This window comes from Nanorana parkeri, unplaced genomic scaffold (genome assembly GCF_000935625.1).
Source record: "Nanorana parkeri isolate BGI_ZX_2015 unplaced genomic scaffold, ASM93562v1 scaffold156, whole genome shotgun sequence".
Taxonomy (NCBI): domain Eukaryota; kingdom Metazoa; phylum Chordata; class Amphibia; order Anura; family Dicroglossidae; genus Nanorana; species Nanorana parkeri.
Window position 1 is genome coordinate 288,808 of NW_017306424.1, and position 15,292 is coordinate 304,099.

A 15,292-nucleotide genomic window follows, 5' to 3' on the forward strand; every position below is an offset into this window, starting at 1 on the left:
TTTAGGAAACGAATACATAACCTTGCATATAAAATAGTGGCGTAACCGAATGGCTTTCCCGCAACAAATATGGCGGCCGCGGCATCACAACGTACACCTATTCACCGAGCCGTGAACGCGCGCCCGCCTGCTGCCCTGTGCACTGCTGCTTTGCAAACCACGACCACCCTCCGGGCTAGACTGCCTGGCCCATGATCTATAAGGCCCGATTCGGTTCTCTAAGAACCGCGACCTGCCCTCAGCTTCCATAAATCTGCACACAATGTTAATAAGCCCACAATAAATTTGGGCGTTAATGATTCACAGTCGGTGAATATCGTGTGCTGACAGTGAAGGTGAAAGTCGTCCGAGATCAGACTAAATCTGAGTCCATCTAGCCACCCCAGCGGCCTTCCCATCACAAACATGGCCTCCGGGGCTTCACACATGACACATTCCCTCTGCAACCATACGAAGGAGAAGAGCTTCCTGTAAATATTCATTTCGGTCAGCCGAGCCCAGACCACTTCCCTCCCGGGCAGCCCGCACACTCCCCGCCCTTCCCCGTCTTCTCGCGGGATTACACGAGGTTTCCGGTGTTGTGAATGTCTCCCCTCCGAGCAACATGGCGGCCAGCATCCGCGCCCGCTCCCTCCGCCACCTCCGCATAAGAGGTAAGAAAGAGACGGGGCCCGGGGTACACTGGAGGCCCCAGGTGTGGGGGAGGGGTAGCACTATGACCGGTAGTGGCCCCCCAACCCAGACACCGGCTTCTGTGTGTGTCCCCTGTCTGTGTACAAGGCTGTGCGTGTGTGTCCCCTGTCTGTGTACAGGGTTGTGTGTCCCCTGTCTGTGTACAGGGTTGTGTGTGTCCTGTCTGTGTACAGGGTTGTGTGTGTGTGTGTGTCACCTGTCTGTGTACAGGGTTGTGTGTGTGTGTGTGTCACCTGTCTGTGGCCAGACTCTCTCTCTCCCCCCGTACCTCTCTCTCTCTCTCCCCCCGTACCTCTCTCTCGCATACAGGGAGGGATTTATCAAAACTGGAGCAGTCACCCATGGCGACCAATCAGCTTCTCTCTTCACTTTGTTGAGTTAAGATTTGAAAATGAAACTGAGAAAGCTGATTGGTTTCTAAGCACGACTGCTCCAGATTTTGATAAATTCCCCTCTCGGTGCCTTGCGATAAATTTCAGCATGTTTGCATTCTATTGCATTGCTCTGGTCATCACACTATGTGGTATAAATGGGACGCACAGAAAAACAATTGTACAACGCAGGTCACCGCAGTATGTGTGAACAAGTCCTCACTGGTCTCCTTATCCCAATATCTCTGTACATGCATGCACCTGTCTTAAGACCTACCCCGAAAATAAGACCTAGCACTATTTTTGGGAATTGCTAAAATATAAAACCTACCCCGAAAATAAGACCTAGTTGTGACCATTCCCAGGGCCGGTGGTGGCATAAGGGGGAACTTGGAGAGCAACGGGAGAGAATCAGCAGTACCAGCGCTAGAGGAAGCGAGGCGGCAGCGGAGGGAGCAGAGCCACATAAGCTGATGCTTCCTCTATAGCGCTGGCTCCGGTCACAGACGGAGTGATACCAAATGCACTCCGCCTGTGAGGAATCATAGTGAAAGCGAGCTTCGCTCATTCTGGCCAGCGATTGGTTAGCTAATTGCTCTTGGAATGTTACGGCACCCCTGATTGCCCTGATCACCATATTTTTTTTTGCACTATATTTTTTTGCTATATATATATTGCAATATAAATGAGTAAGCCGTATTAGTCCAGTAATAGTAGACAAGATGTCAAAAAAGACAAAAACGCAGTATTGCAGTGTGCAATGATACCTTTTTTTATTGGACTAACAAAATATATAATTGATTGCTTCTGACCTGAAGAAGAGAGGTTCACTCTCGAAAGCTTGTCTTTTATATATTTTGTTAGTCCAATAAAAAAAGGTATCATTGCACACTGCAATACTGCGTTTTTGTCTTTTTTGACATTTATATATATAATGTGTGTGTGTGTGTGTGTGTGTATTATATGACATGTTTATCTCATGTAACCTTCATGTGCTGTCATTGTTTTTTTTTTTCATTACCACATTGTAACATACGTTATTTATCACTAACATTTCCATTACCATATTGTAGACTTCCATACGCGTCGTAGTTAGGCTGGGTTCACACCTAGGCGGATTGAATATGCACGTTTTTCGCGCGTTTTTTATAACCGCGATTCGCGGTAAAAGAAGCGCGCGTTTCCGAGGGATACTTGGCTGTGTCCCAATGGAACCGCCCGACCAAAACGCCCCAAAGAAGTACATGTACTTCTTTGGGCGTAGGGCGGTTTCCCCGCACGTTCGTACTCGCGGAAAACCGCCCAGATGGGAACCATGCACATTGAAAATAATGGCATTTCCCTGTTTGAGCGTTTTTTCCGCGAGTACGAAAGCGCGGAAAAACGCCTAGGTGTGAACCCAGCCTTACTGGTCCTGTTTGCATATTCCTATCACTCAGATTTTATGACATCACCAATGTATTCCCTATCAGTATATCTCTATTGTTACCCGGTCATTTTGCATTCTCTCTGCACATGTGCAATCGTTATACACAATTTCTCCCAACTTGTGTGTCTCTAGTTCCTAAGTCCGTCATTTACAGTACTGGATATGTTGTGACGCATTCCGTACTCACCCCCCTTTATTCTACATGTCTTTGTTGTATATTTATGCGGTCATTGTGATTGGTCTGCCTCCTGGTATTTGAGTTGGTGGTAGTAAATGCGAGGTGTTTTTTACCCTAAAGAATTCTCTACATTAAAGTGACATTAAACCCTCAGATTTTTTAACATAAACCAATACTGTAATGTGTGCCTTACTGTAATCCATGGTAGTTTCCCTTCTCTTTGCTGCTCTTCCTTTTAAATCCTCATGTCTTCTCATGCTTGGGGAGAACTTCCCTTTGCAGCTGAGTGCCTCTTCCTGTAGTGCTGGCTCAGGTTACAAGCCTATACAAACGGATACACAGACACCATGTATCCATTCCTGAGACAAGGCAGTCTGCTGCAAAGGGAAGTTCTGCAGAGCATGAGAACAGATACAGATTGAAAAGGAAGAGCAGCAAAGAGAAGGGAAACAACCATGGATTACAGTAAGGCACACATTGCAGTATTGTTTTATGTTAAAAAATCTGAGGGTTTAATGTCACTTTAAGGTAAAGAAATGTATCTTTGCATCACCCCCATCCCCAAACAGTTACCTATGGTCAGGGCTTGAAACATTTTAGAGTGTCTCACCAGTCAGTCAAAAATGTCACCAGTCAGCATGACCCGACTATAGCCTTGCCATTTATGTTCAATTTTTTGGGAACAGATAGAGCTTTCCTTTGGAGGTTTATAATCACCACTAGGGGGGGGGGATTGTATTTTTTTTAACTATATAATGAAAAAAGTACCGTAAATGTAAAAAAAAACCACAGTTTCCCTACGTTATGTTATAAAACATTTATTCTTACCCATATTTTTCGTAAAACATAAAAGTCGGGGTCACGTCGGGTAAATAGACACCAAACATGTCAAGCCTTAAAATTGCGTGCGCCCGCGAAATCGCAAAAAAATACTACAATGCCCATAGACGCTTTTACCGCTCATCAGTTTAGGGCTTGTTCACACCGAATGCAGAGCAGATCTGCATGAGTTTCTGCACACGCAGTGCAGTGGGTTTTGCGGCGTTTTTGATGTGTTCCGGGCCTTTTTTTTTTCGTTTTATATTGGGCTTTCAGTGCATTCCAGGGTGTTTGCATGTGTTTTTGATGCGTTTGCAAGCGTTCCAGAGCAGGTAAAATAGGGCATGTTTTTTTTTTTACATGCTCTGGAACTGAACGCTGCGGTGTGAACTAAAGCCCAAAATACCATTGGAATACATTGGACGCAGTTTTGATCCGGTCTGTAACTGCTCTGCTCCTGGAACGCGCTTGGTGTGAACATGCCCTTAGTGTTATCAGTAATTAATGGCTCTAAAATTATTGCTCTCCGACGTTTGCGGCGATATGTAACATGTCCGGCACAATAGGCGCAATCACCGTTTTTGCACATAGGCGCACCTGACGCATGTCTGCGTGTGTATGTGGGGGTATTACTTCTTTTTTTTTTTTACACACAACTTTTTTGCTATTACATGGGAGGCTGAGAAGCCCCCTATGGGATAGCCAATTTACATGACAGGTCCTCTTTATAGAGACATCAAGGGTCTCCAAGACCCTTAATGTCACCTAGGGACCCCCAGAGAAGCTGATGAAGCAGAGATCGGCTTCATCGGCTCCTGTAGCTGGAGAGTGACACTGAATGCAGGAAGTGATGTAATCTACATCACTTCCTGCATACTGAACTCCCTTTGATCTCCTGTCACAGAGCCGTGCCGGTCCCGGCTGCATCGGGCACAGCGGATCACGGGACCGGCAGTGACAGCTGCTAATACAAGCGATCGAGCGTCTCTAGAGGCGCCCGATCACTTGAATGTAAAGCTCCCAGCCAGTGTAATTACGGCCGGCCGGGAAGCTGCTCGTCGGGTTCCGCCGTCCTCTGGATTTTTCAAGCCCTGCCTATGGTCCTTTGTCATGGTCACTGGGACCAGAAAGATCTGCTCCCTGAACTTCCAGGTTGTAGAGAATGGTACTGAGGGCAGTGAAGCGAGAGGCTCCTGTTGGCATGAGTCAAACTGTTAAAAGGGGAGCGGTGGAGTGGGGGTACGGCGGGTCCCAGCTGGGAATGCCCATGCATGGGTGTCTCCTCAGCAACTGCCTAGTTACGTCACGTAAGTGTGGACGTCCTCTACAGAGGTATAATATCCGTGTAATTTGTAGGATTTTAGCACTTACATTCCAGTATTCAGCGCGGCCGTCGCTCCCTCTTGTCCTTTTATTTTGTAATCGGCTTCTTATTTGATAATATATTTCATTTCCCTTCTAATATTTCCAGTTGGTGTGTTTAGAGTGACTCTGTCAGGAAAATGAAATTGGCCAGAATGCTGTCTTTGCAGAAATATTTGTTCCCATTGTCCGCTCTGCCAAATGCCACTGTGTCCGGTGGGGACATAGAGATCGGCTAGAGGAACCAGTGAGCACTGCGGGGGACCCGGAGGTTGACACTCCAGGATGTGTCAGTTTGGGAACACATTTTAGAGGAAGGTGGATCAATGAAGCGGCTTTAGGCAGCATCGGCAGAATGCACAATAAGTATTGTTCTATTGCTGGGCATCTTTTTGGCCAATTTGACTTATCTGACGATGTCACTTTACTACATATTTCTGCTTATATCGGCTCCATTGGTTTTTAATTCATTTGTCTGTATCATGTATTTATTCTATTTTGGTTGTGCACGCTTTTTCTGTTAATGATTTAATTGCCATCACTCATTAGCGAGGCTGTATTTGGACCTGACTGACCCCTGTATTCCCCCCTGCGCACAAGAATGGCCGCTCGGCTCGGCCGCATGTCATTGTTCTTGTTGCGGAGAGGGACAATGTGAGCAGATAAGCGGCTTCGGCAGATGCTGATGAGGCCACTTATAGATGGGGAAAAATTGTGATGAGAGTAGGTTGTGCCCAACTGTTTGTGATTCTGCAATGTGACTACTCATGCATGGCACCGCCATCTCATGTATATAGGTAGCTTTACTTGTACCCGCATTGGACATATTCAGTCCCATGTAGGTGCCAGCAGGCTCTTTAAAGGTGTAGGTAACTATTTGTTTGTTTTGATGTCGGCATAGTAGGGATTGAAGGTGATGTTTTGGTTGGCCCAAAATAATTGTAATGTGTGTCATCCACCAACCCGCCACATAATTAGGAATGAATGCTCGCTTTGTCTAAGGGGATCTAATAGAGAATAATGCTTACCTTAAGCTTTGGTTCTGGGGCAGCCAGAATTCTGGTCTTCTGTGCTCCTGTCATGGAATGGGGGCAAACCCTTTGTGTCATCACATCTATAAGCTGGGCAGATTTGGGGGATTGATCATCGCTACCTTAACCTTCAGGAAGGAAGCCTAAGGGACCATGGATTAAGGTAAATAATACTCTCTATTACACCCCCCCCCACCTAGACAAAACACACTGAAGGGAATTTATCAAAACTGGAGCAGACAAAATCTGGAGAAGCTGTGCATGGCAACCAATCAGCTTCTCTCTTTCATTTTGGTTGCCATGCACAGCTGCTCCCAGATTTTGTCTGCTCTAGTTTTGATGAATTCCCCTCACTGTATATGCTTGGGGGGGATAGTGCAGGAATGCACATTTCATTTTTTTAGCCATCCTGGAGGCGGACCTTTACATGTCTTTATGAATGATATTACATTAATAAGTGGTGGCAGCATTTTTATAGAATGAAGTTGGCAGTCGGTCCCCCACTGTTGATCATTTGAGGTGCCCTGATGTAGGTAGATAGAGGCTACCAATGCTGCAAGGCTGTAGGACACATTGAAATCCAGTCAGTTTTTAAAGGCTGTAGAAACAGTATTATTGTCAAATACTTGGATATTTTGGGGTTATTGTTTACTTTTTTCAACCTGACTAACTATGTAACTATTATTATTAGAGGTAGGGATGTCCCGATACCGATGCTAGCATCGGAATCGGGCCCGATACAGGGCATTTTGACAAGTACTTGTACTTGTCAAAATGCCCCGAAGCTTGCGCTGTTTTTTTTGTGTTTTTTTTTTTTTTACCTTCCGTGGTGGCTCGGGTCCTCTGGGCAGGCTGGAGGAGCGTCGCATCACTTCTGTGGGCGGAGCTCCAGTTGGGGTCTAATGTAGTTGGCTGACGACTCCTGTAACTCCGCCCACAGCACTGACGCGACGCTCCTCCGCTCAGCCTCTCAGCGCCGCCGACGTCGTCCTCGCATGAGGAGAAAAAAAATCACTTCTCTATACAGCCATGTTGAGGGTGTCTTTGTCCAAGCCAAAATGGCCGCCGCCGGCTGGAGACTCAGTCCAGGACAGTTTGTACTCTAGTGTCCAACAAATCGCTTCCATTTACTTACAGTGCAGTCTGTCCTACCCAAAATGGCCACCGCCAGCAAGAGCCCCTACAGGAAAGTTTGTTCTCTAGTGTCTGGGACAATTTATTTATCTCAAAGTGCCAGCGCTGAAAATGAGTTAAGTTTAGTATTGCAGTTTGGGCGCTCGGGTTTAAGAAACGTTCAACATCACTGCCTTAGGCAAAATAGGGAAACCCGCATATTCAAACATTAAGGCCCCATTCACACTGAGCGACACTCACCTGGGTGGATTTCCGTGCGGCAGGGATAGCGCGACTGTTCAGGAGACGGTCCAATGACGATCGCGTTACCTTCACCGTCGGGCTGCATGCAAAAATTGAAAAATCGTGTAACATTCGCGGTGAAAAAGGGCCCTGCACGAGTGACGGGCGACATAAAGCAGTACATTAAAACCGCTCCATTGAAAAGCAGTGGATGGCGACTTCTTGCGATATCGATAAAACGCCCAGTATGAATGGGACACTTATACACTCAATAAAACACACACACGCACTTATTAAAACACACACATTACACACACACAGAACTACTAATAAAAATTAATAATTAAAACATTGAGGAAGCAGCTGTCTAACCAGCCTGTTTATTGGCCGCCGCTGCCTGATTGTGACTGGCCCGGATCGCGTACCAAGGTGAACCGGGTCAGCCGGATCTATTTCAATTGGTGGTCCCTGAACCTGGGCTCGCGTGCCAGCAGAAAGGGCCTCGCGTGCCATTGGTTCGCCACCACTGCTCTATACTGAGTGTTCCTGTTCATTCATAACAAGAGGACATTGTCTGTTTACTATATCCAAAATAATGAATGCACAGGAGGGGATGTAGATCACTTCCCATTCATTCATAACCTGAGCATACAGTAACCATACTCTGTCCTCAATCATTTACAAACACTCAGCAATCACTGATCCCTGACTGCTTGTACCCACTCTCCATCCTGACAGCTGTCACAGGAGGCTGAGGGAGTGGAGTGGGGAGGAGAGCTCAGCCTCCTGTGACAGAGCCGGTTGTCTCTGCCCCCTCTGATCTGTTACAGGAGGCGGTGTGGGGAGGAGAGATGCCGGCCACTCGCAGCGCTTGGCCTCCTGCGACTGTTTCTCTCCACCCTGCTGGGACGGAGAGCAGTGCCCAGCGGGGAGGAAAGAAAGCAGGGATGCACTGCTCTATCGGTGGGAAAATGGCATTTAGCCAAAAGTGCCATTTTCGGCCGATATGTTTCAGCGGCTGATATATCGATGCATCCTTAATTATTATGAATCAGTAGGACCCAAGGCAATATTATCAACTCATTATTATTTACAGTAGAATGTTGCTATAAAATGGCTCCATAATCTGTCCCTTAGCTTTCTGATGTGTTCCATAGCCTAGGCCTCCCATGTCAAATGACAGCCCTGGTGCATTGTGAGTGTTTTACCTAGACTACAGTGAGTCTGTTATTTTCAGACCCCAGGGTTATTCACAAAAGGGTGAAGAGTTAGGAGAAGGCAGGAGAAGGAAACAATCTAGGACAACATTGCTGATTTGGAAAGTGAGCTGAATTGGAGAATTTTCCCAAATCAGCTATGTTGTCCTAGATTGTTTCCTTCTCCTGCCTTCTCCAAACTCTTCACCCTTTTGTGAATGACGCTGTCTGTCTGGTAGACTTGCGTTCAGATAAGAGGATTAGCAAAAGATAATATTGTGCAGAATTAGTAGGTGGCAGGCAGAGTCTGCATATCTAGTGAGCAGTTATAGCGTAATGCTATATAGATATAATAAACTGTAGAAAAACGTTTTTAATACATGAACACGCTTAGGTATGATTTAAAAAAAAAATGTTTTATTAAAACCCAATTCCACCAACTTTTCCTGACAATTTTATGATGCATACAGATGGCGGGAGGGGGAAAGATCAGCCCCTCTACTCCTAGAGGACCTGTCACTAGATCTAAAAAGTATTTACTCTGCTGACTGTTCCCCTTCTTTTTTTCCTTCATTTCCATAGGAATGTTCACCAGCTCATGTTCAAATCCCTAACCCAGCTGCAGCTGACCAAGGCGTTTACCCTCTCCTGATGACTAAATGTACCTGGGCTTTTTGGGGAATTCTTCTGTTGGCTTATGGTGTGCTTACGTGGCCTCATAGGCCTACTTTGCCGTGATGTCACTTCTGGGCAGGTTCCATTCTTGTCTCTGGCCCTTGTGGATCTCTCTGGCCTTCCCCATTGCTGTACTTTGTTCCTACCTGTGTCCTTAAAGAGGAACTTTACCCATATCTTCGAAATGACAACAAACACACCTTTAGAAATGTTTAGTAATGCAAATCTACAATCAGATACTTCTAGATAATTGCCGGCTTTGTATTCTTTGCATACCTTATTTCTCTTTTCTTCCCCAGTCCCAGCAATGCTTTGCTGATGTAACCTTCCTGGGATGTAACACTTGGGCACATTACATAATTTGTGCCAAAGTTGACCAGGAAGTGGGGAAAAGAAATTATAAGTAAAATAAAAATGTTTAATATAAGATGATTTCGGCATGCAGAGCTGCATAAAGATATGATTTTAAGTCAAAGGGGGTAATTGGGCCTAAAGGTTTCCTACAGTGGTGGGGGAGGGTAGAATTTCTATGCAGGTTTTATTGCTGTCTTTGTTCCCATTGGGGAGATTTCCCCTCATTTCCGATCATGGGATGGGATTTGGGATTGAATCTCCATCAGGTTTTTATTGCTGTTCTGTCCACGGTGACCCAATTTCCAAGATTCTTTGTTCTGTTATCAGGGGATAAAAAGGGGGGGGGGCAATCTTCCCATGCAAAGTGTCCCTACAAGGGGGGCTCCTGAGTCACTGATACTCACCTTGCCAGACCTCCAATGTCCTTCTGTCACAGCCAGCTGGACAATTTCCAGTGGTGCCTGGTGTTGGATGATGGGGGCAGTGGTGAAGTCTCTGTCAAGTGACAGTGCTCTGGCCTGCACACTCACACAGCAGGTCACATGCTCCTCCCGTTCTTGGCGGTACCGGGTGTTGTTGCTGGCTGCAACAACGGGTCAGCATGGTGAGTACTGGTGGGTTGGCGCCTAGTTTGCCCTGAACGGTCTTTTAAGATGTATCTATCATTCTATCTGTCTGTATGGTCTCTATATACCGGCAGTCCCCTGGTTACGAACAAGATAGGGCCTGTAGGTTTGTTCTTAAGTTGAATTTGTAAGTTGGAACAGGTAAATTTTTTTAAGTGTAACCCCAGCCAAATTTTTGTTTTTTGTTTTGGATAGCATAGGGAAGGGTTTACCCCCTGTAACATTTGTTTTGCTGTATGTGCCCCTGTTCAGAAGATTTCCCCTTCCTTTCTGTCCCTGTGGCAATTGGATTTTGACAATTTTGGGTTGTCGTGGAAACAAGGATTGGTGATAAAGCTTCAGTAGAGACACCTGTTTCCCATGATCACTCTTACAGGAGTGAATTTCCCTTCCTAGGGGTAGATTTCCCCTCAGTTCCTGTTGTCTCAAGGACAGGAAGTGAGATTAAATATTTCTAATGAGGATACAGACAGCAGTAAAAACCTCACAGTGACCCGGAAGAAGAAACGGGCACTCCTCGTCTGAAACTTCCTGTAATGTACGTACAGTTCTACGAACCTGACCCAAAAAGGCGGGCACTCCTCGTTGGCACAAGCGTGGTACATAGTCAGGTTGAAAAAAGACACAAGTCCATTGAGTTCAACCTATAGAGATACAGAGAAAAAACAAACCAAAAAGAAAAGCCTAAATAGAACGCTATGCCCACATCTACCCCCTTTTCATCTAGAGGAAGGCAAAAAAACCCCTATAAAGTATTGTTCAATTTGCTCCAACAGGGGAAAAAATTCCTTCCTGATCCCATAAGGATATCGGATATTCCCTGGATCAACAATCTCCGATGCTTAATATACCTATAATAACTCAATATCCAGTAATATTCTGTGCATTTAAGAATACATCCAGATGTTTTTTTAAACAATTACCTGAGCGAGCTAGAACTAGATCCTGGGGGAGTCTATTCCACATTCTCACAGCTCTAACTGTGAAGAATGCTTTCTGTATGCAAAGGTTACACCTCTTTTCCTCCAGACGCAAAGAGTGCCCCCTTGTCCTTTGCAGTGACCTTATAGTGAATAATTTGGCTCCAAGCTCTTTATATGGACCATTTATGTATTTATACATGGTGATCATGTCCCCCCCTAATCGCCTCTTCTCCACAGAGAAGAAATTCAGGTCAGTTAATCTTTCCTCCTAGCTGAGCTCCTCCATGCCTCTTATGAGTTTAGTCGCTCTTCGCAGCACTTTCTCCAGTTCCACAACATCCTTTTTGTGAACTGGTGCCCAAAACTGAACTGCATATTCCAGAGGAGGTCTTACTAATGCTTTGTACAGGGGCAGGATGAGGTCTCTCTCTCTCTGGAGTCTAGACCCCGTATAAAACAAGAAAGTATTTTGCTTGCTTTAGAAACTGCGGCTTGACATTGCATGTTATTATTCAGTCTGTGATCTACCAGAACACCCCGATCTTTCTCCATCATTGACTCCCCCAAACAAACCTCATTTGCCAAATAGTTGCCCAATCACACAGAGCATTTAGATCTGCTTGTAGGTTGGAGACATCCTGTGCAGACTGTATTCCACTACATAACTTGGTGTCATCTGCAAACACAGAAATAGTACTTTTAATCCCCAATTCTATGTCATTTATAAGCAGATTAAACAGTAAGGGGCCCAACACTGAACCTTGGGGGACACCACTAACAACCTCAGACCATTCAGAGTATGAATCATTGATCACCACTCTCTGAATATGGTCTTTAAGCCAGTTTTCTATTCAATTACAGATGGAATGCTCTATACCTACAGACCTTAACTTATCTATAGCATTACAACTACCCCTGCTGTACAGTAATAGCCTCCGTATGTAAGTCGGATGTATGTAACTCGGGGACTGCCTGTATCCTCAGTTCATATGCCTCATCCTGTTTTCTTGTGTGCATTCTGCTCCCTGTATTGTCATGAATTTACTCCTATAGTGCCAAAATACATTGCATTAAAATGTCCCTGGGTAGTACGGTTCACCTGTGCCCATGCTTGCGTGCAGCAGTTTATTTTTGACTGAGCTCTTTGATTTTAGTAATTGCAATGAACAGCTACCATGGGCCTGTTTCAGTTAGAGTTGTTTACACTGGAAAGAAGTAGCGATCACCCACTGTACAGTCTAGTTCTGAGCCCACTTCCTTTCAGGGGGGAGAAGATGCTTTCAAAACATGTTTGTGGTAGAGGAACACAGCGAGGGTGCAGCCCCCTAGTGACACTCACACTGGCCAGTTGTCACTGGGCTGGCTCATTGCGGATGCTACAGGTTAGGTTTCGCCTGCTGGCTGCCTTTAGACACTCTTCTGCTTTGTGACCTATGTGCGATAAATGTTGTTTACATGGTGAGGCCTGCTTGTAAGGTTCAATCATTAACCCTTATTTTGCCACATGTAGGCAGATTACTAATTCAGAGATGTGACTTGCATGGCTTTCCTTACCAGCTGCATCAGGTGAGCAATGCAGTACATGAGGATATCCCCTCCCAGTAGCATGGGTGGGGGGGAGTCGGTGTTGCCAGAAATGCTGCTTGTGTGATGAGGAAGAGGACGCTGTATTATTTGTGTGCTTGGCTGATGCAGCAAGCGGGGAGAAAGATTCACAGCCATTTTCCATTCTTCCCGTAAGATCATCCAACTTCTGTAGGGCACACATTTACATCCCAGCCACCTGCAATAGCAACATATTTAGGAACTAAGGGTTTCTAATTTACGTTACATCGATGCTGGGATTTGTAGTTCCTCAGTAGCTGGCTTAGCACCAGTGCAGTACAATGTACATTCTGAATGACACCTCAATGCACCTTCTCAGGGCACTGTGATGTGCTGCAGAAAATGCTGCATGTCTGAATTTGGTGCGCTTGGCAAACATGCATATAAATTGGCTGCCTAACACGTGTACATTGAATGCACCGCCACGGACCAGGGTGGTGTCAATTGGCCTTTAGGTGATTTCAGGGCTTTAAAGTGATATTCTGATTAAATCACTTATAATGGATGCTGCTACTGCAAACTCGGCTGGTCCCCTGAGCACTGGCCCTCATATCCTGTTTTTAGGGTGGCTCTTTCCCATTGCAGGTATACTTACTTTTTGGGAACTATCTGTAACCCTGTACTGCTTTCTAGCACGGCCTGGTGCTCTGGATTTTGAATTTCGCTCACAAATGGCGAGCACTCATTGGTAAGAACATCACCTTGCACTGCAAGGGTTAGGTGCTCATTTGTCCAGAAGTAACAGATGTACTCACCCGATCTTCTTCTGAGCCAGCTTGCCCTTAGACCGGTCCCTTCCGCCTCTCTCCTCTTCAGCGATGTTGTCCTTCAGCGTCCTCACGACCAATACACTGTGCATAGAACGTGATAACTCGCTGGAACAGAGGATGGGGAGTGACGTGGAGACTGATCTAAGAACAAGCTGGCTCAGAGGATCAGGTGAGTATAACTTTGTTGTTTTTGACCAAAACCGAGCACTAAATGCTTGCAGTGCAGGGGTAGCCCCACTGCAAGGGTAAAGAATCATCTTCCCCGGAGTTCTGCTTTAAGTGCTGCAGCATGCAGTGTTTTTATGGAAGGCCATAAGCCATTTCACAAATGCTGCAGACATGCAGTGAAGATACCACAGTTACCCAGTGTTCATGGGAGAATGGAGCACGTATTCTATTCCCTCCCACCACATACCCGACCTAAGGCCCCATTCACACTAAGCGACATACCTTACAAGCGGATCCGCGTGGCCGGGATAGCGCGACTGTTCAATGCGACGTTCAAGCGAAGATAGCGCGACCTTCAATGGCGGGCTGCATTCAAAAATTAAAAAATCGCGCGAAAAAGGTCCTGCTGAGCACGACATGGAGCTGTATATTAGAACAGCTCCATTGAATAACATTGGCCGCGATATCGCGGCGGAAATCGTGTGATTTTCTGCTCAGTGTGAATGGGGCCTAATGCTCTATGCAAGTGTGCTAGTGATGGACTTAAGGCCCCATTCACACCAGGGCGGGTGCAGATCAGCACGGTTTCCATGCGCTTTTTAAAAAGGCTGTTTTGGTGGTTTTGAATTGCATTTCAGAGCTGAAACGCAATTAAAAAAACCCGAAACCGCGCTGATCAGAGCGGTTCCATTGAAAGCCGTATGGAAATCGTGCTGATCAGCGCAGAAAAAAAAGCTCAGGAAGCGGTTCGGATTGCGCGGTCACATGAACGGTCCCCATAGCAATGTATGGGATTGTTCATGTCGGCGGATCCACACGGCCGCACCGCCCCGCCCCGGTGTGAACGGGGCCTAAAGGACGACTACACCTTTTTGTTTGAAAAAAATCAGTATTGCAGTGAGCCTAGCACGCTTATTAAATCAACAATGTAAATGATACGTTTTGCCACATAAACTCGAATCTTACCATATGTGCCAAATTAAGACCTCGTTCACACCGGGGCGGTTCGGCCGCACTGATTCGCCGACATGAATGATCCCATACATTGCTATTGGAACCCTTCATGCGACCGCGTGAACCGAAAAACTCCCAAAACCTCTCTTGCGAGATCAGCACAGTAACCGCGCTGATCTGCAACCGCCCTGGTGTGAATGGGCTCTTAAGCCTATCGCTAAAATCAGCCAAAATAGTCGCTGCTTACATAACTAACTGCCCCTCCGGGATCCTGTGGAGGAATGAGTACTAAATGAGTACTAAATGTTTGTTTCCTGCAGAATCAGCTGGTCCCCTAAACACTGTTCCTGATATTCTGTTTTAGGGTGACTCCTTTCCCTTGCAGGATCCTATGGAGCCACCCTTGTGTGTGCTAGTAAGCTGTGTGTATCTCCACACACTCACAGACCCAGCAAGGCAAGCTACTCTTTCCTCGCCCCCTCCCCCAAGCTAATAGATGAACAGTTGCTGGAGTCTGCTCTGTCCTTGTGATCTTGTAATGGACAGGAAGTTCAGGGAAGCTGAGCTGAGAGACTTGGAAGCAGCTGTTAAGAAACATGATGATTGTAAGTGTTGAGGCAAAAAAAATGTAAAACAATACTCTGCTGGGCTCTGTACATTTGTTTGATCTGGATTAATGGGAAAAGGTTTGAGAGTTTAATTCTAATTTATAATTATTGCTGGTTATTTAAAAGTTATATAATAACATCAGCCCAACACATGAAACAATTTCATTCGGAATC

At 45.9% G+C, this 15,292-nt stretch overlaps 1 protein-coding gene across 1 annotated transcript in view; it reads left to right on the forward strand.

The window, feature by feature from the left end:
- Positions 1–448: 448 nt before the first annotated feature.
- RICTOR (RPTOR independent companion of MTOR complex 2) overlaps positions 449–15,292 on the forward strand; it is a 144,975-nt gene continuing 130,131 nt past the window's right edge. The window contains exon 1 of the mRNA XM_018554400.1: positions 449–653. Coding sequence (XP_018409902.1) covers positions 605–653 — 49 coding nt within the window. The 5' untranslated portion in view covers positions 449–604. The remainder of the gene's footprint in view (positions 654–15,292) is intronic.